This window comes from Salvelinus fontinalis, chromosome 32 (genome assembly GCF_029448725.1).
Source record: "Salvelinus fontinalis isolate EN_2023a chromosome 32, ASM2944872v1, whole genome shotgun sequence".
Lineage (NCBI taxonomy): Eukaryota > Metazoa > Chordata > Actinopteri > Salmoniformes > Salmonidae > Salvelinus > Salvelinus fontinalis.
This window is the reverse complement of record NC_074696.1, coordinates 14,521,092-14,548,623: the sequence shown is the minus strand read 5'-3', so window position 1 is coordinate 14,548,623 and position 27,532 is coordinate 14,521,092. Positions and strand designations below refer to the sequence as shown.

The 27,532-nt window shown below is 43.6% G+C and overlaps 2 protein-coding genes across 2 annotated transcripts; one reads left to right on the top strand and one right to left on the bottom strand.

The window, feature by feature from the left end:
• Window positions 1–390: 390 nt before the first annotated feature.
• LOC129830802 (trafficking protein particle complex subunit 3-like) lies at window positions 391–10,572 on the bottom strand. The gene is made up of 5 exons (XM_055893542.1): window positions 10,406–10,572; window positions 6,069–6,166; window positions 4,719–4,818; window positions 2,980–3,162; window positions 391–1,250 (listed from the first exon to the last, which is right to left on the bottom strand). The coding sequence occupies exons 1-5, from the start codon at window positions 10,445–10,447 to the stop codon at window positions 1,131–1,133; spliced, it is 543 nt and encodes a 180-aa protein (XP_055749517.1). The 5' UTR covers window positions 10,448–10,572; the 3' UTR covers window positions 391–1,130.
• A 24-nt stretch (window positions 10,573–10,596) lies between these two features.
• On the top strand, window positions 10,597–24,470 carry LOC129830801 (zinc finger protein ZFP2-like). The gene is made up of 2 exons (XM_055893541.1): window positions 10,597–10,876; window positions 20,139–24,470. Exons 1-2 carry the CDS (start codon window positions 10,702–10,704, stop codon window positions 22,331–22,333), a joined length of 2,370 nt encoding a protein of 789 aa, XP_055749516.1. The 5' UTR covers window positions 10,597–10,701; the 3' UTR covers window positions 22,334–24,470.
• Window positions 24,471–27,532: the final 3,062 nt, after the last annotated feature.

Here is a 27,532-nt window from a genome sequence, read left to right as displayed (position 1 = left end):
TAATGACAGCAGCCTACTTAAATGTACCACTGCCATACAGTGACAGTATCTTACATGACAACAAATAAATATCTTATACGCATAGATATTAATATAATCTTGATGATCTTGCATTTAAAAAAGGGACAGACGAAAGTTAAAGAAATAAATAATAATAATATTTTTCACCATGTACAACACAATTGAGACCATCAACTTTGACTTGGTAATGGACCATCATATTCCATTCAGTGATACACATGTGAAATGTATTAACTTAACAGAATTGCAAGTCAATCAAAAAACGTTCCATTAGAGTAGACTCCTGGCCCTAGAAATTAACATATGAGATGAAGTATCCAAGGAGTTTCTCATCAAAGGAGCAGAGATGAAAGTTGAATGGTTGGGGGGGGGGGGGGGGGGGGGTCAGATGAGCAGAAGGTCAGGAGTCATAGTTCTGCAGAAGGGTGCATCCATAGAGAATGATAGAGTCGTTTAGTGGCCAAAAGGAAGTTTTAGCATGGGCAGCGTCATTGAGGGCTTCCACCATGCTTCCTCCATTTCAAGGTAGTCAACTGGGTGGGGATTGCTATGGGTTGTAGCCTCAATGGCGATGTCCATGCTGTCACAGACACTATAATGGCAAAGATGAGTCCTCTACCCATCTCTATGGGTATATCTCAAAAACCACCTCTCCTTTACTTTATCTGCACTACTATCGCTGGTAGTTATGAAGCATTTAAAGGTCAATTCCACTCCAAACTATATTTTGGTATTGGTTCCACAATGTCTTGCAGGTCAGCAGTCAAGTTTTCAAGATATTGGATATTTCAAGAAGCAGTGTCACCGGCCACATCATCCTGATGTAAAATGCATCATATGGCAAAACGCATATAACTTCCACCTGTCGGACCTTTGTATTTAGACCAGTGCAGAGGAAGGAAAGGAGACAAGGAGAGAAAGATGGATTTCCGACGCGCCCAAGGACTTGATTTCTTGATTCTCGGTCTCTCCTTTCTTTCAGTCAAGGGTTTATCATTATACATCTCTCTCGCTCTCCGTACCTCCTTGAGTGACATCAGATTGAGGATGGATGGAGAGTGAGAAGAGAAGTGGTGGAGGGTGGTGGTTTGTCCCTCTCTCTGTTTCTCTCACTCATCTCCGGCCGGAAGGTTCTCCTCCATCCTCTTGATGAACTTCATGCGGATCTCTGTGACATTGTCTCCTCTCAGGGTGTCCTGAGCAAACTTCACATCCACTGCCATCTGTACCTGGAGGAGAGGAAGATATTATTCACAACACGTGAACATAATAACGTACACTGAGTGTACAAAACATTAAGAACACCTGCTCTTTCCAAGAACGACTGACCAGGTGAATCCAGGTGAAAGCTATGATCCCTTATTGATGTCACTTGTTAAATCCACCTCACATCAGTGTAGATGAAGAGAAGGAGACAGGTTAAAGAAGGATGTTTAAGCCTTGAGACAAATGAGACATGGCTTGTGTATGTGACATTCAGAGGCTCCCCGGTTTGTGTCAAGAACTGCAATGCTGTTGGGTTTTTCACACTCAACAGTTTGCGTGTATCAAGAATGGTCGACCACCCACAGGACAACCAGCAAACTTGACAACTGTGGGAAGCATTTCAATCAACATGGGCTAGCATCCCTGTGGAACACTTTGGACACCTTGTAGAGTCCATGACCCAACGAATTGAGGCTGTTCTGAGGGCAAAGGGAGAGGTGCAACTCAATATTAGGAAGGTGTTCCTACTGTTTGGAATACTCAGTGTAATTCACACAAATATAATGTTCACACTGCCGTGCCGACACCTTGTGCTGGCTCTGTTATTTTCTTTTCACATTGTCCTTTTTTAGCACGGTTCCAACAAAGATGCTGGATACGTATCCAGACCAGCACAGCTTGGTTAGGCTCGTGTGAAAAGGCCTAAAGAAGCACCATCTATCCTTACCATCTCCAGGGCTCCTCGGAGTACCCCACACAGCAGGTTGGAGTACACACACACCCTCCCTCCTTACCATCTCCAGGACTCCTCGGAGTACCCCACACAGCAGGTTGGAGTACACACACACCCACCCCCTCCTTACCATCTCCAGGGCTCCTCGGAGTACCCCACAGAGCAGGTTGGAGTACACACACACCCTCCCTCCTTACCATCTCCAGGGCTCCTCGGAGTACCCCACACAGCAGGTTGGAGTACACACACACCCTCCCCCTCCTTACCATCTCCAGGGCTCCTCGGAGTACCCCACACAGCAGGTTGGAGTACACACACACCCTCCCCCTCCTTACCATCTCCAGAGCTCCTCGGAGTACCCCACACAGCAGGTTGGAGTACACACACACCCTCCCTCCTTACCATCTCCAGGGCTCCTCGGAGTACCCCACACAGCAGGTTGGAGTACACACACAGCCTCCCTCCTTACCATCTCCAGGGCTCCTCGGAGTACCCCACACAGCAGGTTGGAGTACACACACACCCTCCCCCTCCTTACCATCTCCAGGGCTCCTCGGAGTACCCCACACAGCAGGTTGGAGTACACACACACCCTCCCCCTCCTTACCATCTCCAGGGCTCCTCGGAGTACCCCACACAGCAGGTTGGAGTACACACACACCCTCCCCCTCCTTACCATCTCCAGAGCTCCTCGGAGTACCCCACACAGCAGGTTGGAGTACACACACACCCTCCCTCCTTACCATCTCCAGAGCTCCTCGGAGTACCCCACACAGCAGGTTGGAGTACACACACACACAGCCTCCCCCTCCTTACCATCTCCAGGGCTCCTCGGAGTACCCCACACAGCAGGTTGGAGTACACACACACCCTCCCCCTCCTTACCATCTCCAGAGCTCCTCGGAGTACCCCACACAGCAGGTTGGAGTACACACACACCCTCCCTCCTTACCATCTCCAGAGCTCCTCGGAGTACCCCACAGAGCAGGTTGGAGTACACACACACCCTCCCTCCTTACCATCTCCAGAGCTCCTCGGAGTACCCCACACAGCAGGTTGGAGTAGACCAGGGAGCTGTGGTTGTCAGGCAGCTCTACAAAGTCCACAAGTGGGTTACTTTCCAGGATGAGGGACAACTCATCCCCTGCTGGGCTCCAGTTGGTCACACTGGGGGTGATGCCCAGGTACATCTTAAACGCCACCTAGTGGACAACACATGCAATCATACAATGCTGTTAGTGTTACAATGGTGTTAGTACTGCATTTATAAATGGAACAGAGACTATTGCTCTCATAAGATTCATCACTGAATGCCGACACTGACATTGTCACATGTGTTGTACTGAGAGAGGGTTGAAGAGAGAGGACTAGGCCAGGGAGTGTAAAATCTTTCTTTACCAGGGTCTCACACTTGCCGAGATAAGTGATCAAGTCGTTGAGATCTGCCCTAGTGAATGTCTCTTTTAAAAACTGTATGGTGGTAGTTCGGTTGTTAGCCAATGTCAAAGCTTGCCAGCAAGAGCTGCCCCGTCTTGCGGTCGAGTTGCTGGAATGTGCATAAACTGGGGACATATTCAACACTGGTCTCTAACACTCTCGTAGCAGTGCGCTAAGTAGCCATGTGTCTCCTCCTTGAAAATGACTGGTTGCTGGTAGCAAGGTGGCTGGTTATCTCAGTCTAAACGGCAGTTGAGGCTACCAGTTCAATATCCAGCACAACATTCCATACTACTGCCTTCCCTATACCTGAACCTACAGTAACAGGTTAGACCTGTGAAAGGACTTAGTAGCACTGTTAGAACAGAGTGCTGAGAGGTTAGACCTGTGAAAGGACTTAGTAGCACTGTTAGAACAGGGTGCTGAGAGGTTAGACCTGTGAAAGGACTTAGTAGCACTGTTAGAACAGAGTGCTGAGAGGTTAGACCTGTGAAAGGACTTAGTAGCACTGTTAGAACAGAGTGCTGAGAGGTTAGACCTGTGAAAGGACTTAGTAGCACTGTTAGAACAGAGTGCTGAGAGGTTAGACCTGTGAAAGGACTTAGTAGCACTGTTAGAACAGAGTGCTGAGGGAGCCTGGATGTCAACCACCAGGTGAGACAAGTAGTGTTTGAGCTTGACAAGTCTACAGCGATTTAGTACTGGGCCTGATGCTCAAGAGTACAGCAGACTACTGTCTGACCACATAGACACAAGCACGAGTTGGTCATTCCTTCAGTGTGAACTAAATGTTGCCCAGACTATTGTATAACAAAGACAACAAGCAGTGAAGAACAAGAGCCCCTATATACATATATATATACACACACACACACACACACACACACACACACACACACACACACACACACACACACACACACACACACACACACGGGAAAGGGGCCAGTTGGCTTTGCAGTGACATAGTTGAGATGCTTCCCTAGCTGAGGGAGTGCAGAAAAATGAAAAGCAGTAGAGAGGAGCTATGAAAGCTCAGAAACTACGCAGACTACTGCAGGTTTTAGTTCAAATTCCAGTCGCTGACTCCCTCGCTCTCTAACTCACTCATTCATAGTCAACCTCCTTCCCTCAGTCTTTTTCCCAGCTCTCTTTCTCCCCCTCCCTCCACCTCTTCTCTTTCTCTCTCCCCCTGTCCTTTTCTCTTTCCCTGTCTGTTTCTTTCTTCATCTTTTCTTCCCCCCCTTTCTTCCCCCTTGCCTCTCTTTTCTGGGAGGGTTCCATGGTCATGCTCTGATTGGCTCAGGGACGTTCCCGTTACCTTAGCGATGACATCGGCCGTTTCTCTGAAATCCTGACACCTCCCAATGCTGGAGCGCGCCAAGAAGTCTTCGATGAGACGCACTCCGATATTATATCCCCTGGGAAAAAACAAGAGGGGAAAAAAGAGTGAGTAAAGAAAGGTGCCAAATACTCTACCACTATAGGGCAGAGATTCACACCTCCCTTAAATATGTCTTACTCTACCACGATAGAGCAGAGATTCACACCTCCCTTAAATATGTCTTACTCTACCACTATAGAGCAGAGATTCACACCTCCCTTACATATGTCTTACTCTACCAATATAGAGCAGAGATTCACACCTCCCTTAAATATGTCTTACTCTACCAATATAGAGCAGAGATTCACACCTCCCTTAAATATGTCTTACTCTACCAATATAGAGCAGAGATTCACACCTCCCTTAAAGATGTCTTACTCTACCACTTTAGAGCAGAGATTCACACCTCCCTTAAATATGTCTTACTCTACCAATATAGAGCAGAGATTCACACCTCCCTTAAATATGTCTTACTCTACCAATATAGAGCAGAGATTCACACCTCCCTTAAATATGTCTTACTCTACCAATATAGAGCAGAGATTCACACCTCCCTTAAATATGTCTTACTCTACCACTATAGAGCAGAGATTCACACCTCCCTTAAATATGTCTTATTCTACCAATATAGAGCAGAGATTCACACCTCCCTTAAATATGTCTTACTCTACCACTATAGAGCAGAGATTCACACCTCCCTTAAATATTTCAGACATGAACACTGGCTTAGTCAGACCTCAATGCTGAATTGAGCAAAGCTGAAAGAAAGAGGGAGAGAGATATAGAGAGCGATAGACAAACATCTGGACCCTATTAAGGAGTAAGATGAGATCGTTACCTGATTGAACCATATTTGGGACGTGCTACAGTAGGTGTATCAGTTAGGCAGAGCAGAAAACCTTTACAGACCCTTTCAGACCCACTCACACACGACATCATTGGTCTATTGGTTTCTAGGGTTAAGTTCAAGAGGGATGGAGAATGTGTCAGTGTGCTGCAGGTTAAGGGGACACTTCAGAGGCCGAGAGCAGTAGCTCCACTTTGTCCATTTGCCGAGTAAAGGATAAACTGAAAATGAAACGTTGAGGAGTGGCACATTTGACACGTTCACAACAAGCAGCACACTTCACACACACACACACACACACACACACACACACTTCACACACACTTCACACACACTTCACACACACACGTGACTCAATTACTCTCCTCGTCTCCTTTCCTTGATCGATTATAAGTGAAAGGGCTAAGCAGAGTTTGTTGAGAAGAAGATAAGAAACTCACATCTTATCCAGCTGTTTGTTGACCTCCTCGTCGTTCTCATAGTCCTTACATAGCTGGGTTACCAGGGCTCCGTATGTCAGAGTGAACAGCTCTGAGTTCTACACAGAGAAACAGAGATCTACTGGGTGAAATTCCACAGTGTGCCATCACAGCAGCAAGATTTGTGACCTGAAGCCACAAGAAAAGGGCAACCAGTGAAAAACAAACACCATTGTAAATACAACGTATATTTGAAAAGTTAGGACACACCTAACATTCAAGTGAGTTTTCTTTTTACCATTTTCTACATTGTAGAATAATAGTGAAGACATCAAAACTATGAAATAACATATTTATTTATTTGATCTTTATTTAACTAGGCAAGTCAGTTCAGAACAAATTCTTATTTTCAATGACGGCCTAGAAACAGTGGGTTAACTGCCTTGTTCAGGGGCAGAACGACATATTTTTACCTTGTCAGCTCGGGGATTCGATCTTGCAACCCTTTTGGTTACTAGTCCAATGCCCTAACCATTAGGCTAGTAGTATGTAGTAACCAAAAAAGTGTTTAACAATATTTGAGATTCTTCAAAGTAGCCACCCTTTGCATTATCAGAAACCAGCTTCAGGAAGTAGTCAACGGGAATGCTTTTCCAACAGTCTTGAAGGAGTTCCCACATATGCTGAGCACTTGTTGGCTGCTTTTCCTTCACTGCGGTCCAACTCATCCCAAATCATCTCAATTGGGTTGAGGTCAGGTGATTGTGGAGGCCAGGTCATCTGATGCAGCACTCCATCACTCTCCTTCTTGTTAAAATAGCCCTTACACAGCCTGGAGGTGTGTTGGGTCGTTGTCCTGTTGAAAAACAAATGATTGTCCTTCTATGCGCAAACAAGATGGGATGGCGTATCGCTGCAGAATGCTGTGGTAGCCATGCTGGTTAAGTGTGCCTTGAATTCTAAATAAATCACTGACAGTGTCACCAAAAAAAGCACCATCACACCTCCACCTCCATACTTCACAGTGGGAATTACACATGCGGGAGATCATCTGTTCACCTACTCCGCGTCTCACAAAGACACGGTGGTTGGAACCAAAAATCTCACATCTGGACTCATCAGACCAAAGGCCAAATTTCCACCAGTCTAATGTCCATTGCTCGTGTTTCTTGGCCTAAGCAAGTCTCTTCTTCATATTGGTGTCCTTTAGTAGTGGTTTCTTTGACGCCATTCGACCATGAAAGCCTGATTCACGTAGTCTCCTCTGAACAGTTGATGTTGAGATGTGTCTGTTACTTGAACTCTGTGAAGCATTTATTTGGGCTGAAACTTCAAAGGCTGGTAACTCCAATGAACTTATCCTCTGCAGCAGTAACTCTAGGTCTTCCTTTCTTGTGGTGGTCCTCGTGAGAGACAGTTTCATCATAGCGCTTGATGGTTTTTGCGACTGCACTTGAAGAAAAAGTTATTGAAATGTTCAGTATTGACTGACCTTCATGTCTGAAAGTAATGATGGACTGTGGTTTCTCTTTGCTTATTTGAGCTGTTTTTTGCCATAATATGGACTTGGTCTTTACCAAATAGGGTAATCTTCTGTATACCACCCCTATCTCACAACCCAACTGATTGGCTCAAACGCATTAAGAAGGAAAGAAATTCCACAAATGAACTTTTAACAAGGCACACTTGTTAATATAAATGCATTCCAGGTGACTACCTCATGAAGCTGGTTGAGAGAATGCCAAGAGTGTGCAAAGTTGTCATCAAGGCAAAGGGTGTCTACTTATAAACATAATATATATATATACACTGCTCAAAAAAATAAAGGGAACACTTAAACAACACAATGTAACTCCAAGTCAATCACACTTCTGTGAAATCAAACTGTCCACTTAGGAAGCAACACTGATTGACAATAAATTTCACATGCTGTTGTGCAAATGGAATAGACAAAAGGTGGAAATTATAGGCAATTAGCAAGACACCCCCCAAAACAGGAGTGATTCTGCAGGTGGTGACCACAGACCACTTCTCAGTTCCTATGCTTCCTGGCTGATGTTTTGGTCACTTTTGAATGCTGGCGGTGCTCTCACTCTAGTGGTAGCATGAGACGGAGTCTACAACCCACACAAGTGGCTCAGGTAGTGCAGTTCATCCACGATGGCACATCAATGCGAACTGTGGCAAAAAGGTTTGCTGTGTCTGTCAGCGTAGTGTCCAGAGCATGCAGGCGCTACCAGGAGACAGGCCAGTACATCAGGAGACGTGGAGGAGGCCGTAGGAGGGCAACAACCCAGCAGCAGGACCGCTACCTCCGCCTTTGTGCAAGGAGGTGCACTGCCAGCGCCCTGCAAAATGACCTCCAGCAGGCCACAAATGTGCATGTGTCTGCATATGGTCTCACAAGGGGTCTGAGGATCTCATCTCGGTACCTAATGGCAGTCAGGCTACCTCTGGCGAGCACATGGAGGGCTGTGCGGCCCCACAAAGAAATGCCACCCCACACTATGACTGACCCATCGCCAAACCGGTCATGCTGGAGGATGTTGCAGGCAGCAGAACGTTCTCCACGGCGTCTCCAGACTCTGTCACATGTGCTCATGTGCTCAGTGTGAACCTGCTTTCATCTGTGAAGAGCACAGGGCGCCAGTGGCGAATTTGCCAATCTTGGTGTTCTCTGGCAAATGCCAAACGTCCTGCACGGTGTTGGGCTGTAAGCACAACCCCCACCTGTGGACGTCGGGCCCTCATACCACCCTCATGGAGTCTGTTTCTGACCGGTTGAGCAGACACATGCCCATTTGTGGCCTGTTGGAGGTCATTTTGCAGGGCGCTGGCAGTGCACCTCCTTGCACTAAGGCGGAGGTAGCGGTCCTGCTGCTGGGTTGTTGCCCTCCTCCACGTCTCCTGATGTACTGGCCTGTCTCCTGGTAGCGCCTGCATGCTCTGGACACTACGCTGACCGACACAGCAAACCTTTTTGCCACAGTTCGCATTGATGTGCCATCGTGGATGAACTGCACTACCTGAGCCACTTGTGTGGGTTGTAGACTCTGTCTCATGCTATCACTAGAGTGAGAGCACCGCCAGCATTCAAAAGTGACCAAAACATCAGCCAGGAAGCATAGGAACTGAGAAGTGGTCTGTGGTCACCACCTGCAGAATCACTCCTGTTTTGGGGGGTGTCTTGCTAATTGCCTATAATTTCCACCTTCCACCTTGTCTATTCCATTTGCACAACAGCATGTGAAATTTATTGTCAATCAGTGTTGCTTCCTAAGTGGACAGTTTGATTTCACAGAAGTGTGATTGACTTGGAGTTACATTGTGTTGTTTAAGTGTTCCCTTTATTTTTTTGAGCAGTGTATATATTTAGATTTGTTTAACACTTTTTTGGTTACTACATTATTCCATGTGTGTTATTTCATAGTTGATGTCTTCACTATTATTCTACAATGTAGAAAACAGTAAAAGCAAAGAAAAAACCATGGAATGAGTAGGTGTGTCCTAACTTGACTGGTACAGTAGTTACAACACTGTATATAGACATTTTACATGTTATTTTGGAACTGAGTGTAATGTTTACTGTTCATGTTTTATTGTTAATTTCACTTTTGTTTATTATCTATTTCACTTGCTTGGCAATGTAAATATGTGTTTCCCATGCCAATAAAGCCCCTTATAATGAAATTGAATTGAGAGAGGAGAAAACTTAGTTGACAGCACCCCCTGGTGTAAAAATGTCAAAACTACAGACATCTTTAATTGATTCAAAGACAGTGAATGATTTATTGTATTGCAGATAAGTCATTTTCACAAATTAATTCGGCCTTACTAAACGTAGCGTAGACTTGGATCAGATACATGGGTCAGCTACGATGAAGTACCAATATCATCGGGGCAAATTTTGATATGCCAATTGCCATCCATGCCAGGCTATCAGCTCATGTTTAACAAATGCGAAAGGTAACTCTGCCCGAATAAAAAAAATCGAAACACTTACTGCCATTTTAGTAACTAGCTAGCTGCAAACAAGTTGCAGTGACTTAGTGAGTGTGCCATGGTGCTAGCTAGCGAATGAAATGCTTGCTACAATTACTAGCCAGACTAGCTTCCTGTATTTGTCATTCATTAAATGATCACTGAATATCAAATTTGCACTACTGTTAAGCTGATGTGTCGTTAATACTTCATCAAAACACGCATTATTATATCAACATATTAAGCTGTTTTTGGAGGTTAATAAAAGGCAGGTTGTCGTCTAAATTAGCTACCGTTAGTTTAACGTAATACTGTAACTAGCTAACTTAGCATTAATTGAGTATGCTAAGTAGCATTAGCAGAACGCGACTCCTTACCATCTTCTTGCCGTCTGTGGTTCGGTTGGATTGCCTTGACATAGTGTATTGGGTTACAGGCTTGTACAGATGATTGCGTAGTTATCCTTTATTTATTAGTTTCTTTGAGAGCGGTCCCTGTGATCTATTTTCTGTCTCAGCTCTCAAACACCCAACTTCCTGAAAAACAGGAACCGGAATCAGCGGAGGATTGTGGGAAATAGTAGCACCATCATCTGGAATACATTTTCTCCCTCTGGCGAAAAAAATATAGCTGACAAAAACACAAAGAAACCTCGCCTTTCATACCTCTCAAAATGTCTAAACTGGCGTTGTTCAATGTGTATATTACTGAACGGCTAACAGCGGCGGCTGTAGAGATAGCTGGAGTAGTAGAGAGAACAGTAACTGAGTACCAGGAGGAAATCTCTCGTTCAAAGGAGGAGAACGAACGTCTTCGACGTCTGCTGGATTTCAAACCGCACAGAACAGGTTTGTGTTGATTTAACGGTACAGCGATCGAATCAAGTACAGATAGGTAATGATGTAAATACCCACTACTTGCTCTGTTCAACTTGAATCAGCAGTATTTTGGGATTTATTTATCAAACAGTAACTAACTAGCTAGCTAAACATCTTGTAAACAAAACATTAGCTAATGTTATCGCATGAGTTTCATAGGACAATGTGTAGTCCCTAGCACAGCGGGTCCCAAACTAGGGGTCGCGACCCCATCTTTAGTTTCAAAATCTTGGTAAAATGTATATATATAACTCATTAAAAAAAACGATGTCCCTTTTTTCAGGACCCTGTCTTCCAAAGATAATTCGTAAAAATCCAAGTAACTTCACATATCTTCATTGTAAAGGGTTTAAACACTGTTTCCCATGCTTGTTCAATGAACCATAAACAAATAATGAACATGCACCTGTGGAACGGTCGTTAAGATAATAACAGTACAAACTTCGGACACAACAGAGGCCTTTCTACTGACTGAAAACACCAAAAGAAAGATGCCCAGGGTCCCTGCTCATCTGTGTGAACGTGCCTTAGGCATGCTGCAAGGAGGCATGAGGACTGCAGATGTGGCCAGGGCAAAAATGTCAATGTCCGTACTGTGAGACGCCTAAGACAGCGCTACAGGGAGACAGGACGGACAGCTGATCGTCCTCACAGTGGCAGACCACGTGTAACAAAACCTGCACAGGATCGGTACATCCGAACATCACACCTGCGGGACAGGTACAGGATGGCAACAACAACTGCCCGAGTTACACCAGGAACGCACAATCCCTCCATCAGTGCTCAGACTGTCCGCAATAGGCTGAGAGAGGCTGGACTGAGGGCTTGTAGGCCTGTTGTAAGACAGGTCCTCACCAGACATCACCGGCAACAGCGTCGCCTATGGGCACAAACTCACCGTTGCTGGACCAGACAGGACAGGCAAAAAGTGCTCTTCACTGACGAGTCGCGGTTTTGTCTCACCGGGGGTGATGGTCGGATTCGCGTTTATCGTTGAAGGAATGAGCATTACACCAAGGCCTGTACTCCGGAGCGGGAGTGGTTTGGAGGTGGAGGGTCCGTCATGGTCTGGGGCGGTGTGACTGAGCTTGTTGTCATCTAGAAGAAAAAAGAAACGCACACCTATGTAGGCGAGGTGCTGGCTAGCGGAGTAGAAAACTAGAAAATAAAGGAGAGCTTGTTGTCATTGCAGGAAATCTCATTGCAGGCAATCTCAACGCTGTGCGTTACAGGGAAGACATCCTCCCTCATGTGGTACCCTTCCTGCAGGCTCATCCTGACATGACCCTCCAGCATGACAATGCCACCAGCCATACTGCTCGTTCTGTGTGTGATTTCCTGCAAAACAGGAATGTCAGTGTTCTGCCATGGCCAGCAACGAGCCCAGATCACGTCTGGGACCTGTTGGATCGGAGGGTGAGGGCTAGGGCCATTCCCCCCAGAAATGTCCGGGAACTGGCAGGTGCCTTGGTGGAAGAGTGTGGTAACATCACAGCAAGAACTGGCAAATCTGGTGCAGTCCATGAGGAGGAGATGCACTGCAGTACTTAATGCAGCTGGTGGCCACACCAGATACTGACTGTTACTTTTGATCTTGACCCCCCCCCTTTGTTAAGGGACACTATTCCATTTCTGTTAGTCACATGTCTGTGGAACTTGTTCAGTTTATGTCTCAGTTGTTGAATCTTGTTATGTTCATACAAATATTTACATATGTTAAGTTTGCTGAAAGTAAATGCAGTTGACAGTGAGAGGACGTTTCTATATATATATATACACAGTATATCACAAAAGTGAGTACACCCCTCACATTTGTGTAAATATTTGAGTATATCTTTTCATGTGACATCACTGAAGAAATGACACTTTGCTACAATGTAAAGTAGTGAGTGTACAGCTTGTATAACAGTGTAAATTTGCTGTCCCCTCAAAATAACTCACACAGCCATTAATGTCTAAACCGCTGGCAACAAAAGTGAGTACACCCCTAAGTGAAAATGTCCAAATTGGGCCCAAAGTGTCAATATTTTGTGTGGCCACCATTTTCCAGCACTGCCTTAACCCTCTTGGGCATGGAGTTCACCAAAGCTTCACAGGTTGCCACTGGAGTCCTCTTCCACTCCTCCATGAAGACATCACGGAGCTGGTGGATGTTAGAGACCTTGCACTCCTCCACCTTCCGTTTGAGGATGCCCAACAGATGCTCAATAGGGTTTAGGTCTGGAGACATGCTTGGCCAGTCCATCACCTTAAGCCTCAGATTCTTTAGCAAGGCAGTGGTCGTCTTGGAGGTGTGTTTGGGGTCGTTATCATGTTGGAATACTGCCCTGCGGCCCAGTCTCCGAAGGGAGGTGATCATGCTCTGCTTCAGTATGTCACAGTACATGTTGGCATTCATGGTTCCCTCAATGAACTGTAGCTCCCCAGTGCCGGCAGCACTCATGCAGCCCCAGACCATGACACTCCCACCACCATGCTTGACTGTAGGCAAGACACACTTGTCTTTGTACTCCTCACCTGGTTGCCGCCACACACGCTTGACACCATCTGAACCAAATAAGTTTATCTTATCAGACCATAGGACATGGTTCCAGTAATCCATGTCCTTAGTCTGCTTGTCTTCAGCAAACTGTTTGTGGGCTTTCTTGTGCATCATCTTTAGAAAAAGCTTCCTTCTGGGACGACAGCCATGCAGACCAATTTGATGCAGTGTACGGCGTATGGTCTGAGCACTGACAGGCTGACCCTCCACCCCTTCAACCTCTGCAGCAATGCTGGCAGCACTCATACGTCTATTTCACAAAGACAACCTCTGGATATGACGCTGAGCACGTGCACTCAACTTCTTTGGTCGACCATGGCGAGGCCTGTTCTGAGTGGAACCTTTCCAGTTAAACCGCTGTATGGTCTTGGCCACCGTGCTGCAGCTCAGTTTCAGGGTCTTGGAAATCTTCTTATAGCCCAGGCCATCTTTATGTAGAGCAACAATTATTTTTTTCAGATCCTCAGAGAGTTCTTTGCCATGAGGTGCCATGTTGAACTTCCAGTGACCAGTCAGTATGAGGGAGTGTGAGAGCGATGACACCAAATTTAACACACCTGCTCCCCATTCACACCTGAGACCTTGTAACACTAACGAGTCACATGACACCGGGGAGGGAAAATGGCTAAATGGGCCCAATTTGGACGTTTTCACTTAGGGGTGTACTCACTTTTGTTGCCAGCGGTTTAGACATTAATGGCTGTGTGAGTTATTTTGAGGGGACAGCAAATTTACACTGTTATACAAGCTGTAATCTCACTACTTTACATTGTAGAAAAGTGTCATTATATAAGATATACTCAAATATTTACAAAAATGTGAGGGGTGTACTCACTTTTGTGAAATACTGAATATTGTAAGATCATCTTTGTCACTCAATCATTGTAATGTGGCTAACCTTAAATCTAAATGAGAATTATTCAAATCTATCCAAATTCAACTAGAGAGCGCCCTTAGATCGTGGGAAAAGGCTGTACTTGACCGTTGCACTTGAATAATTTCCATGGTGAATGGCTAAGCCCGCTATGTTGAGAACCACACACTATTGCAGAGACTTTGATATTACCGGCCGCAATTGATATGGTGAAAACAATGTGTGGGGAGGCAGAGGCACAGAAACGCACAATACCTTTGTCAGATAACACTATGAAACTAAGAATTGAAGCTATAGCTAACAGGCAAGAGGAAACTCTGACTGAGTGACTCAAATGCTCTCCAAATTGATGTAAGCTGTGAGGGCCGAGATGCATTGTCTTTGGTTCGCTTCATGTCGGGGATGCTATTCAACAGGACATATTCTTCTGTATCACGATTCCCGAGCATGAAACGGCACAGGGGCTGTAGTGGAGCAGGTTGAGAGCTTCAAGTTCCTTGGTGTCTACAACACCAACAAACTATACTGGTCCAAACATACCAAGACGAAGAAGTAAAGAGGGTACGACAAAACCCTTTCCCCCTCAGGAGACTGAAAAGATTTGGCATGGGTCCCCAGATCCTCAAAAAGTTCTACAGCTGCCCCATCGAGAGCATCCTGACCGGTTGCATCCCCGCCTGGTATGGCATCTGACTGTAAGGCGCTACAGAGAGTAGTGTGAATGGCTCAGTACATCACTGGGGCCAAGCTTCCTGCCATCCAGGACCTATACAATAGGCCATGTCAAAGGATAGCCCGTAAAATTGTCAAACTCCAGTAACCCAAGTTGACTTTTTTTTCTCTGCTACCGCACGGCAAGCGGTACCGGAGCGCCAAATCTAGGACCAAAAGGCTCCTCAACAGCTTCTACCCCCAAGCCATAAGACTGCTGAACAACTAATAAAATCGCCACTGAACAATTTACATTGACCCCCCCATCCCTTTTGTACACTGCTGCTACTCGCTGTTTATTATCTATGCATAGTCACTTTTGCATGGCTATATTGAGGAAAAACACATTCCATGGCATCAAATAGGAGGTTTTTGCACAGATGGGGCTCCATCTATCTCAGACCTCTATGATGGTGTCTCCCTCTGCCATATGGACACATTGTATGATACACCCACTGAGCTATAATGGATACACTGAGAGCAACTGGTGGCAAAAGAGCTGAGCGCAGAACTCAGAGATATTTATTTTATTTAACTAGGCAAGTCAGTTAAGAACAAATTCTTATTTACAATGACGGCCTACCCAAAGGCCTCCAGCAGGGATTAAAATAAATTAAAATATAGGACAAAACACACATCACGTCAAGAGAGACAACACTACATAAAGAGAGACCTAAGACAACATAGCATGGTAGAAACATGACAACAACCTGGTAGCAACACAACATGGTGGTAGCATAAATGGTAGCAGCACAAAACGGGGTATAAACATTATTAGGCACAGACAACAGCACAAAGGGCAAGAAGGTAGAGACAACAATACATCACGCGAAGCAGCCACAACTGTCAGTAAGAGTGTCCATGATTGAGTCTTTGAATGAAGAGATTGAGATAACTGTCCAGTTTGAGTGTTTGTTGCAGCTCGTTCCAGTCGCTAGCTGCAGCGAACTGAAAAGAGGAGCGGCCCAGGGATGTGTGTGCTTTGGGGACCTTTAACAGAATGTGACTGGCAAAATGGGTGTTGTATGTGGAGGATGAGGGCTGCAGTAGATATCTCAGATAGGCCTCACTCCCCCCTAAGAGGGTTTTATAAATAAGCATCAAACGGTGGGTCTTGCGACAGGTACACAGAGATGAGGAGTATAGAGTGCAGTGATGTGTCCTATAAGGAGCATTGGTGGCAAATCTGATGGGCGAATAGTAAAGAACATCTAGCTGCTCGAGAGCACCCTTACCTGCCGATCTATAAATTACATCTCCGTAATCTAGCATGGGTAGGATGGTCATCTGAATCAGGGTTAGTTTGGCAGCTGGGGTGAAAGAGGAGCGATTACGATATAGGAAACCAAGTCTAGATTTAACTTTAGCCTGCAGCTTTGATATGTGCTGAGAGAAGGACAGTGTACCGTCTAGCCATACTCCAAAGTACTTGTATGAGGTGACTACCTCAAGCTCTAAACCCTCAGAGGTAGTAATCATACCTGTGGGGAGAGGGGCATTCTTCTTACCAAACCACATGACGTTTGTTTTGAAGGTGTTCAGAACAAGGTGAAGGGCAGAGACAGCTTGTTGGACACTAAGAACGCTTTGTTATAGAGCGTGTAACACAAAATCTGAGGGGCCAGCTGAGAATAATCCTGTATCTGCATATAAATGGATGAGAGAGCTTCCTACTACCTGAGCTATGTTGTTTATGTAAATTGAGAAGAGCTTTGGGCCAAGGTTCGAGCACAAGAATGGAATGGTCTACCGTATCAAAAGCTTTGGCCAAGTCAATAAAAATAGCAGCACAACATTGCTTAGAATCAAGGGCAATGGTGACATTGAGGACCTTTTAAGATATGCAGCAGGTAACTTTGATCGCAAACTATACTGCGCACACCTGTTTGCAAAACTATGTGGAGATACTGGATCAGAGCATGACAATGTTCTATTTCACAGCGAGGCTTGGTGGTTATCGAGGGGTAGTGTTGGAAAGAGTTTTCAAATTGAGAGAGAAACTGTGGTCATATGCAATGGATGTAAAAAAACAGACTTTATTGACCTTCTGTGTAATGAAAATAAAATGTTTCTTGTTTCAGTAGCGAGTTTTCATGGATGACAAGGGAAGCCAGGCTTCCCCAAAAATAAACATAACACATCTTTCGTCTCTCTGTGTTTTAATATATCATTCTAAGAGGCTGAATGTATCTCACAGGAGAAAGAGGTCGCTGTTTCGCTCGCTCGAATGCTATGTGTTGGCCATCTATCTGATGCTGTCTGGTCCAAACGAGTATGACATTGTTGCAGTCAGTAGCATTGAATGCAAGGGAAGCCTGTGAGCATTTGACCTCCCTTGATTAAAAAAATAGTAATAAAGTTAAAAAAATTACCCAATCAGTGTTGAGCTCAACTGTGAATGGTCCTGGCACACCCAAAAAATGTATCTTAAAGGGAAGCCAGCTTGGATTTTGGCATCACTCCTATCAAATCGCTTTGAGCATATGTCATTGACGGAAACAACTTGAATTGTTGCATCTCGTTGTGTTGTCTTCTGGTGGCCAGCTAACATTAGCCCTTTCCTAAATTAGCCATGGATGGAAATAGGGATTTGGACTTGTGGTTGTACTTAATCCTCCGTACTGGGCAATGATTATAACGGCGATCCTTATCCAACCATTAATTCATACATTGTTGTGCCGCTGGCCTGAGAGGATATGTATGTAGCTAGATGTAGTGGAAGTTAAATAAATAGAGCAAACAAACAGCGCAATTATCACAACACATATGTTGTAATATGGCTTCAAGGTGAGGGGGGGGGGGGGTGCTTCGCACTGCTACTGCCTTGTCTATGTAACAGACATATGTGACAGGACGAATCGAGCCCGTTGATGTAGAAACATTTGAAATGGTGAAGAGGCGACTCCGGGATGCTGGCCTTCTAGGTAGAGTTGCAAAGAAAAAGCCATATCTCAGACAGGTCAATAAAAAGAAAAGATTAAGATGGGCAAAAGAACACAGACACTGGCTAGAGGAACTCTGGTTAGAAGACCAGCAACCTGGAGTCGCCTCTTCACTGTTGACGTTGAGACTGGTGTTTTGCAGGTACTACTCAATGAAGCTGCCAGTTGAGGACTTGTGAGGCATCTGTTTCTCAAACTAGACACACTAATGTACTTGGCCTCCCACTCGTCTTTCTATTAAAGTTAGAGCCAGTTTGCGCTGTTCTGTGAAGGGAGTAGGACACAGCGTTGTACGAGATCTTCAGTTTCTTTGCAATTTCTCGCATGGAATATCCTTCATTTTTAAGAACAAGAATAGACTGACGAGTTTCAGAAGAAAGTTCTTTGTTTCTGGCCATTCTGAGACTGTAATCAAACCCACAAATGCTGATGCTCCAGTCTAAACAAGGCCAGTTTTATTGCTTCTTTAATCAGAACAACAGTTTTCAGCTGTGCTAACATAATTGCGAAAAGGTTTTCTAATGATGAATTAGCCTTTTTAAAATGATAAACTTGGATTAGCTAACGCAACATACCATTGGACCACAGGAGTGATGGTTGCTGATAACGGGCCTCTGCACGCCTATGTAGATATTCCCAAAAACAAATCTGCCGTTTACAGCTACAATAGTCATTTACAACATTAACAATGTCTACACTGTATTTCTGATTAATTTGATGTTATTTAAATGGACAAATGTGCTTTTCTTTAAAAAACAAGGACATTTCTAAGTGACCCCAAACTTTTGAACTGTTATATATATAGATATAGATATATATATATATAGATATATATAGATATATATATATAGATATATATCTATATATATATCTATATATATATATCTATATATATAGATATAGATATATATAGATAGATATATATATAGATAGATATATATATAGATAGATATATAGATAGATATATATAGATATATATATATATATAGATATACATATAACACACACACATATATATGTATATATATGTATATATGTATATATATATATGTATATGTATGTATATATATATATATATATATATATATATATATATATATATATATATATATATATATAACACATATACATATAACACATATATATATATATATATATTGGTCCCAACGTCAACAGTGAAGAGGCGACTCCGGGATGCTGGCCTTCTGAACTATACTGTACTGAACTCTACCTTACTCTGCTGCGCTGGGGTGTCCAAACTTGTAAAACATGAGAATGACATTCATATCCATAATTATGCATTTATGTGTAGTAGAGACTAGGGACCCATGATGTAATTGTGTTACCGTAATGAACTTTTAAATCAATAGTTTTTCTTTGGCATAAATGTTTAAGGTGAAAAAGCTAAAAGCGTAATTCCGATGCCATGAAATGACCCATATGTTGTTGTTTATCTACCATGGTTGAATGCACTGACCGTAAATCACTCGGCATAAGAGCGTCTGCTGAATGACACAAATTTGAATGTAAAAACAAACACTTGCAAAGCATGCTGGGTATTATTCTAATGAGCTCTGCCCCCAAACAAGTACAAATTTGGTCGGACGAGACCAAATCGGAGCGAATCATAGACATCTAGGCTATGTTTCACAAATTTTAACAGGACAGTACAGCAGAGTAATTCAGTAGAGTACATTACATTATACTGTAGTTTACTGTGCTGTACTATACTTTTCTTTACTGTATTTTACTGTGCTGTCCAAACTTGTGAAACGTAGATGTCTATGATTGGTTCGGACGTCCGTGGATTTTGGAATCGAGGCCAATCCAGACCGCACCAAAGAAAGACGTTGCTATCGGTCCATGCTTACTGGGGTGTTAGTGCTCAAAGCTACATTTTGTAACTTAGAAAGCTGGATAACTTAGTGTCTTGCACATTGGTAAGGCTAGCAGCAAATAAAGTATCTGACATTTACTGTTGTAGCTATCATGTTGAATAATACAAGAGAGAGAGAGACATTCTGACATCAAAGTTACCTGTCGAGGTCAAGTCTTGAGTCTGAGGAAAGACTACAACACTGGATAGACATATGTTATTTACATTAAAAAAAGGTTCAATTATGTATTGATCACTTAATTATCCCTTTCCCCCCTTTTTTCTAGACCCCCAGCAGCTTACTCTCCCAGTCTCTGAAGAGGAAGTTCCCCCTGAGCGGCAGCACTGTGAGCAGAAGTGGAGCCCCTGTCTGGAGAAGGATCCAGAGCCCACACAGATTAAAGATGAACAAGAGGAAATCAGGACCAATCAGGAGGAAGAGCAGCTTGAAGGGCTGGAGTCTGATACCAAAGACTCCATATTCACCGTCTGTGAGGAAAGTGACTGTGATCCAATGGATTTCTCGAGCCAAACTTCCGAGAGCAGAGAGGGGGATGTGTTATGCGTTCGCATTCCTCAAGAGATCAAAAACGAGCCTGATGGAGAGCTCTACACGGTATCAGAAGCAACCCGTGCCTCACATGCCCTCTCAGAAGGATATGCAGGCTGTTCTGCAGCTCACAGTGAAAACAGTGGAAGTGGCAATGAAGTGGAGAGCGGGGGACTACCGTCAGGATCAAAGGCATTGAAATCACCCAGAAAACAAGCAAAGAAAAGAATAAGCTCCCATACCTCTGCTGGGAGCGGGGCGACCACAAATGCTGCTCCTCCTTATTGTTGCAAGTTGTGTGGAAGTACATTTGTGTACATTGGTCCTTTAGTTAATCATGTGAAAAATGTGCACACAAAGCTTACTGCAGAATACCGTTGTGGTGTATGTGAAGAAGTCTTTGAGTCCATAGCAAGTCTGACAGAGCACCTGCAAACCCACATTAAAGCAACACGCACCTGTAATGTTTGTGGCAAATGCTTCCCTAGTGATTCTAGTATGAGAACACACATGGTAACTCACACAGGAGAGAAACAGTATCAATGCAAAGAATGTGGGAAATGTTTCAAAAATAAGGGCTATATGCACTTGCATATGAGGCGTCACACAGGGGAGACACCATTTTGGTGCAAAGATTGTGGCGAAAGTTTCACTTGTAAGGGATACTTGAAAACACATATGAAGTTCCACACAAGTGAGGAACCACAGCCCACACTGATTACAGATAAACAACAGGAACTTGGGACCAATCAGGAGGAAGAGCAGCTCGAAGGGCTGGAGTCTGATACCAAAGACTCCATATTCACCGTCTGTGAGGAAAGTGACTGTGATCCAATGGATTTCTCGAGCCAAACTTCCGAGAGCAGAGAGGGGGATGTGTTATGCGTTCGCATTCCTCAAGAGATCAAAAACGAGCCTGATGGAGAGCTCTACACGGTATCAGAAGCAACCAGTGCCTCACACTCCCTCTCAGAAGGATATGCAGGCTGTTCTGCAGCTCACAGTGAAAACAGTGGAAGTGACAATGAAGTGGAGAGCGGGGGACTACCATCAGGATCAAAGACACTAAAAGCACCCAGAAAATGGGCAAGCACCCATAACCGTGCTAGAGGCAAGGTGACCACAAATGCTTCTCCTTATTGTTGCAAGCTGTGTGGAAGTACATTTGTGTACATTGGTCCTTTAGTTAACCATGTGAAAAATGTGCACACAAAGCATACGAAAATGTGTGGTGTGTGTGAGGAGGTATTTGAATCCATAGCAAGTCTGACAGAGCACCTCCAATCCCACATTAAAGCAACACGCACTTGTAATGTTTGTGGCAAATGCTTCCCTAGTGATGCTAATCTGAGAACACACATGGTGTCTCACACAGGAGAGAAACAGTATCAATGTAAGGAATGTGGGAAAAGTTTCAAAACTAAGGCATATATGAAATTGCATATGAGACTTCACACGGGGGAGAAACCATTTCAGTGCAAAGAATGTGGAGAAAGCTTCACTTGTAATGGATACTTGAGAGCACATATGAAGTTCCACACAGGGGAGAAATCATATCGCTGTAAGGACTGTGGGCAAGACTTCGACCAGAAGGAACAACTGGAAACGCACATGTGGACTCACCAAGGTCAGAAACCACATGGTTGCAAACAGTGTCCGAAAAGCTTCAAGCGCAAGGAAGAACTGACCAGACACACAGCGGTTCACACAGGAGAGAGACCTTTCAAGTGCACTGTGTGTGGACATTGCTTTGCCACCCCAGGCAACCTGACACAACACCTGACCACTCACTCTGGAGAGAAACCATATCACTGCAAACTGTGCAGCAGATGCTTTAGAAACAATCCACTACTTAAAAGTCACCTGAGGAATCGTCACAAATGTTATGACAGTGCCATATTGGCAGAAGATGACTTACGTTCCTTCATATGATGTGGGAGTGCCCTGTAGTTAAATGCTTCTAGGACAAAATGGATGTTGGCTCTTACATGAATGTCACCTCACTGTCTCCCATTTAACCAGTAGATACAGATACTATTAGAAGTTTTAACTTCAGAATTATCGACGGCGAGAATGAATGGTGCTAGTCAAGGAACAACTGAGACCTGGACAAATATACTTGACTCTGTAAAGAATAATCTCAGCTAAAGCCCAACACATACATACATACATACATACATACATACATACATACATACATACATACATACATACATACTATAAGGCCCAATGCATACATACTATATGCGCCAATACATACAAACATACATACATACATACATACATACATACATACTATAAGGCCCAATACATGCATACATACTATAAGGCCCAATACATGCATACATACAAACTATATGTCCCAATACATACATACATACATGCATACATACAAACTATAAGCCCCAATACATACAAACATACATACATACATACTATAAGGCCCAATACATACATGCATACATACTATATGCCCCCATACATACATACAAACATGCATACATACATACTATAAGGCCCAATACATGCATACATACAAACTATATGTCCCAATACATACATACATGCATACATACAAACTATAAGCCCCAATACATGCATACATACATACAAACTATAAGCCCCAATACATACATACATACATACATACATACATACATACATACATACAAACTATAAGCCCCAATACATACATACATACATACATACATACATACATACATACATACATACATACAAACTATAAGCCCCAATACATACATACACACACACATACATACATACATACATACATACATGCTATAATCCCCAATACATGCATACATACAAACTATAAGCCCCAATACATACATACAAACTATAAGCCCCAATACATACATACAAACTATAAGCCCCAATACATACATACATACAAACTATAAGCCCCAATACATACATACATACAAACTATAAGTCCCAATACATACATGCATACATACTATATGCCCCAATACATACATACATACATACATACATACATACATACATACAAACTATAAGCCCCAATACATACATACATACAAACTATAAGTCCCAATACATACATGCATACATACTATATGCCCCAATACATACATACATACATGCATACATACTATATGCCCCAATACATACATACATACATACATACATACATACAAACTATAAGCCCCAATACATACAAACTAAAGCCCCAATACATACATACATACAAACTATAAGCCCCAATACATACATACATACATACATACATACATACATACATACAAACTATAAGCCCTTTACTTTTCTTTCAGGCCCACAGGGAAGGGGTTGTATGGTGAGGGTTTTCTCTGGTCACCGGGGAGGTGGATAACATGAGGTGCGTTCAGTTCGCTTGAACGTTTGCTACGTTGTGAAACGGTTTGTACTGAAAAGACTGAGGTACATTTGATCCCGTTTTGTGGGTGTAGCTTGAAGCAATGAGTGACATATTTAAAGGGCGGCGGCCATGCTGACAGCGTTCCCCAACACACAACCCAACTCCTCCCAGTTTTTCAACTGGTTCAGTACAGCACCGTTTCCTTCCCATTGAATGGGAAAACGTACAGAACGCAGACCTGGTTTCAGGGTGGGTCTGGGGGCACAAGTTTCTTTTCTTTTCCTGTACATACTTAATTGATTATTACTTAAACTCTGAAATATACTTTGTTGTTATGTACCTTTTTTGTAGTTTATTATTATTTTAAAAATAAATGTTGCAGCCCACAGGTAAAACAAGAATATGTGTGAAATAATGAATAGATAATTATTTAAATATTGTACCTGTAATCCCCCCCCCCCCCCCCAAATGAAAAAATGCAAACAAAAATAGACATGTCTTTTGGTTGGTGGTGCTTTAGAACGTACAGTAGAATCGATAAAACAATATAGTATCTGCTCTCATTCTCTCCTCTGTCAGGCTATGTCTTCTTCCAGAGTTATTACATTTACATTTGAGCGGATGTAAATGTTATGTTATGAATGCAGATCTGCTTTTTACTATTAAATAAAGGCCTTCTTTATAAATTCCCATGTGACCACTGTATTTTCACTCTGAGAAGGATGATAACACATTGTAAATTACAAAACTGTGCCTGTACATTGTCTCTAAATCGTTTTTTAAAAAGGGGTTCAGGGGGGGTATAAACTATTTTGTTAAGGATATTATGTGGGTGCTACAGAGTAGAATGAACCTTCCTTTTATTGAGATAAAATGTATGATTATTTTTTACAGTCCATTAGGAGTACACACAAAAACCTTTAACGGTAGACTCAGCTAAATGACGTTTAAAAAAATATATAATAATAATAATTATTTCACCTTTATTTAACCAGGTAGGCTAGTTGAGAACAAGTTCTCATTTGCAACTGCGACCTGGCCAAGATAAAGCATAGCAATTCGACACATACAACAACACAGAGATACACATGGAATAAATAAAACATACAGTCAATAATACAGTAGAAAAATAAGTCTATATACAATGTGAGCAAATGAGGTGAGATAAGGGAGGTAAAGGCAAAAAAAAGGCCATGGTGGCGAGGTAAATACAATATAGCAAGTAAAACACTGGAATGGTTGGTTTGCAGTGGAAGAATGTGCAAAGTAGAAATAGAAATAATGAGGTGCAAAATAAATAAATAAATACAGTAGGGGAAGAGGTAGTTGTTTGTGCTAAATTATAGATGGGCTATGTACAGGTGCAGTAATCTGTGAGCTGCTCTGACAGCTGATGCTTAAAGCTAGTGAGGGAGATAAGTGTTTCCAGCTTCAGAGATTTTTGCAGTTCGTTCCAGTCATTGGCAGCAGAGAACTGGAAGGAAAGACGACCAAAGGAGGAATTGGCTTTGGGGGTGACCAGTGATATATACCTGCTGGAGCGCGTGCTACGAGTGGGTGCTGCTATGTTGACCAGTGAGCTGAGATAAGGCGGGGCTTTACCTAGCAGAGACTTGTAGATAACCTGTAGCCAGTGGGTTTGGCGACGAGTATGAAGCAAGGGCCAACCAACGAGAGCGTACAGGTCGCAATGGTGAGTAGTGAATGGGGCTTTGGTGACAAAATGGATGGCACTGTGATAGACTGCATCCAGTTTGTTGAGTAGAGTGTTGGAGGCTATTTTATAGATGACATCACCGAAGTCGAGGATCGGTAGGATGGTCAGTTGTACGAGGGTATGTTAGGCAGCATGAGTGAAGGATTCTTTGTTGCTATATAGGAAGCCGATTCTAGATTTAATTTTGGATTGGAGAGGCTTAATGTGAGTCTGGAAGGAGAGTTTCCAGTCTAACCAGAGACCTAGGTATTTGTAGTTGTCCACATATTCTAAGTCAGAGCCGTCCAGAGTAGTGATGCTGGTTCCACGAGCCTCACCACAGATATTGCAATGAGCGAGATGCATGACTTCGCTTGCACACGTGCAGGGTTGGGGAGTAACGGATTGCAAAAGATGGTGACTGTAATCCGTTGCGTTAGCAGCAAAAATATTGTAATCAGATTACAGATACTTTTGAAAAACTAGATGATTACTTTGAGGATTACTTTTAAATTCAGAAAGGATGTTAGCGGAAAAAATTCTCACCTATTACCTTTGCTTGAGGACTTCATTGCACAACACATCAGCTGTCTATGACCAGGCGAGGAAAAAAAACTTAAGTCAAACCTTCATATCATAACCGCTACACACAGCCTACATCGTTATTACCATATTAGCTAGCTAACGTCATAGTCAACATAGCTACTAGAATTAATGTGTTAGTAAACCTGCTACAATCATGCAATACAGTGTACAGTCAGCAAGCAGTTTAGCGAAACCAAAAGCTCACCTTGACTTGTAAGAGTTCCCGTGTTGGATAGCCATAGCCAGCTAGCTAACATAGCATATTTCTCTGTTTGAGCCAGGTGTTTGAGTTGGCTAAGCTAAACTCAGCAAAAAATGAAACATCCTAATTTTCAGGACCCTGTCTTTCAAAGATAATTCGTAAAAATCCAAATGACTTGACAGATCTTCATTGTAAAGAGTTAAAACACTGTTTCCCATGCTTGTTCAATGAACCATAAACAATTAAATTAACATGCACCTGTGGAATGGTCGTTAAGAAACTAACAGCTTACAGACGGTAGCCAAATAAGGTCACAGTTATGAAAACTTAGGACACCAAAGAGGCCTTTCTACTGACTGAAAAACACCAAAAGAAAGATGCCCAGGGTCCCTGCTCATCTGCGTGAACGTGCCTTAGGCATGCTGCAATGTGGCCAGGGCAATACATTGCAATGTCCGTACTGTGAGAAGCCTAAGACAGCGCTACAGGGAGACAAGACGGACAGCTGATCGTCCTTGCAGTGGCAGACCACGTGTAACAACACCTGCACAGGATCGGTACATCCGAACATCACACCTGCGGGATAGGTACAGGATGGCAACAACAACTGCCCGAGTTACACCAGGAACGCACAATCCCTCCATCAGTGCTCAGACTGTCCGCAATAGGCTGAGAGAGGCTGGACTGAGGGCTTGTAGGCCTGTTGTAAGGCAGGTCCTCACCAGACATCACCGGCAACAGCGTCGCCTATGGGCACAAACTCACCGTTGCTGGACCAGACAGGACAGGCAAAAAGTGCTCTTCACTGACGAGTCGCGGTTTTGTCTCACCAGGGGTGATGGTCGGATTCGCGTTTATTTTTGAAGGAATGAGCATTACACCGAGGCCTGTACTCTGGAGCGGGATCGATTTGGAGGTGGAGGGTCCGTCATGGTCTGGGGCGGTCATCATCGGACTGAGCTTGTTGTCATTGCAGGCAATCTCAACGCAATGCAAGACAGGAATGTCAGTGATTGCCATGGCTATGAAGAGCCCGGATCTCAATCCCATTGAGCACGTCTGGGACCTGTTGGATCGGAGGGTGAGGGCTAGGGCCATTCCCCCAAGAAATGTCCAGTAACTTGCATTTGCCTTGGTGGACGAGTGGGGTAACATCTAACAGTAAGAACTGGCAGATCTGGTGCAGTCCATGAGGAGGAGATGCACTGCAGTACTTAATGCAGCTGGTGGCCACACCAGACACTGACTTTTGATTTTGCCAGCTGCACC

Coding starts and splice junctions, on each gene's coding strand:
- LOC129830801 (XM_055893541.1), top strand. CDS start 10,702: ATGTCTAAACTGGCGTTGTTCAATGTGTATATTACTGAACGGCTAACA. Junction 10,877..20,138: donor TTTCAAACCGCACAGAACAG/GTTTGTGTTGAT, acceptor CCTTTTTTCTAG/ACCCCCAGCAGCTTACTCTC.
- LOC129830802 (XM_055893542.1), bottom strand. CDS start 10,447: ATGTCAAGGCAATCCAACCGAACCACAGACGGCAAGAAGATG. Junction 4,819..6,068: donor AACAAACAGCTGGATAAGAT/GTGAGTTTCTTA, acceptor GTTTTTTCCCAG/GGGATATAATATCGGAGTGC. Junction 3,163..4,718: donor CGGCCGATGTCATCGCTAAG/GTAACGGGAACG, acceptor GTTGTCCACTAG/GTGGCGTTTAAGATGTACCT.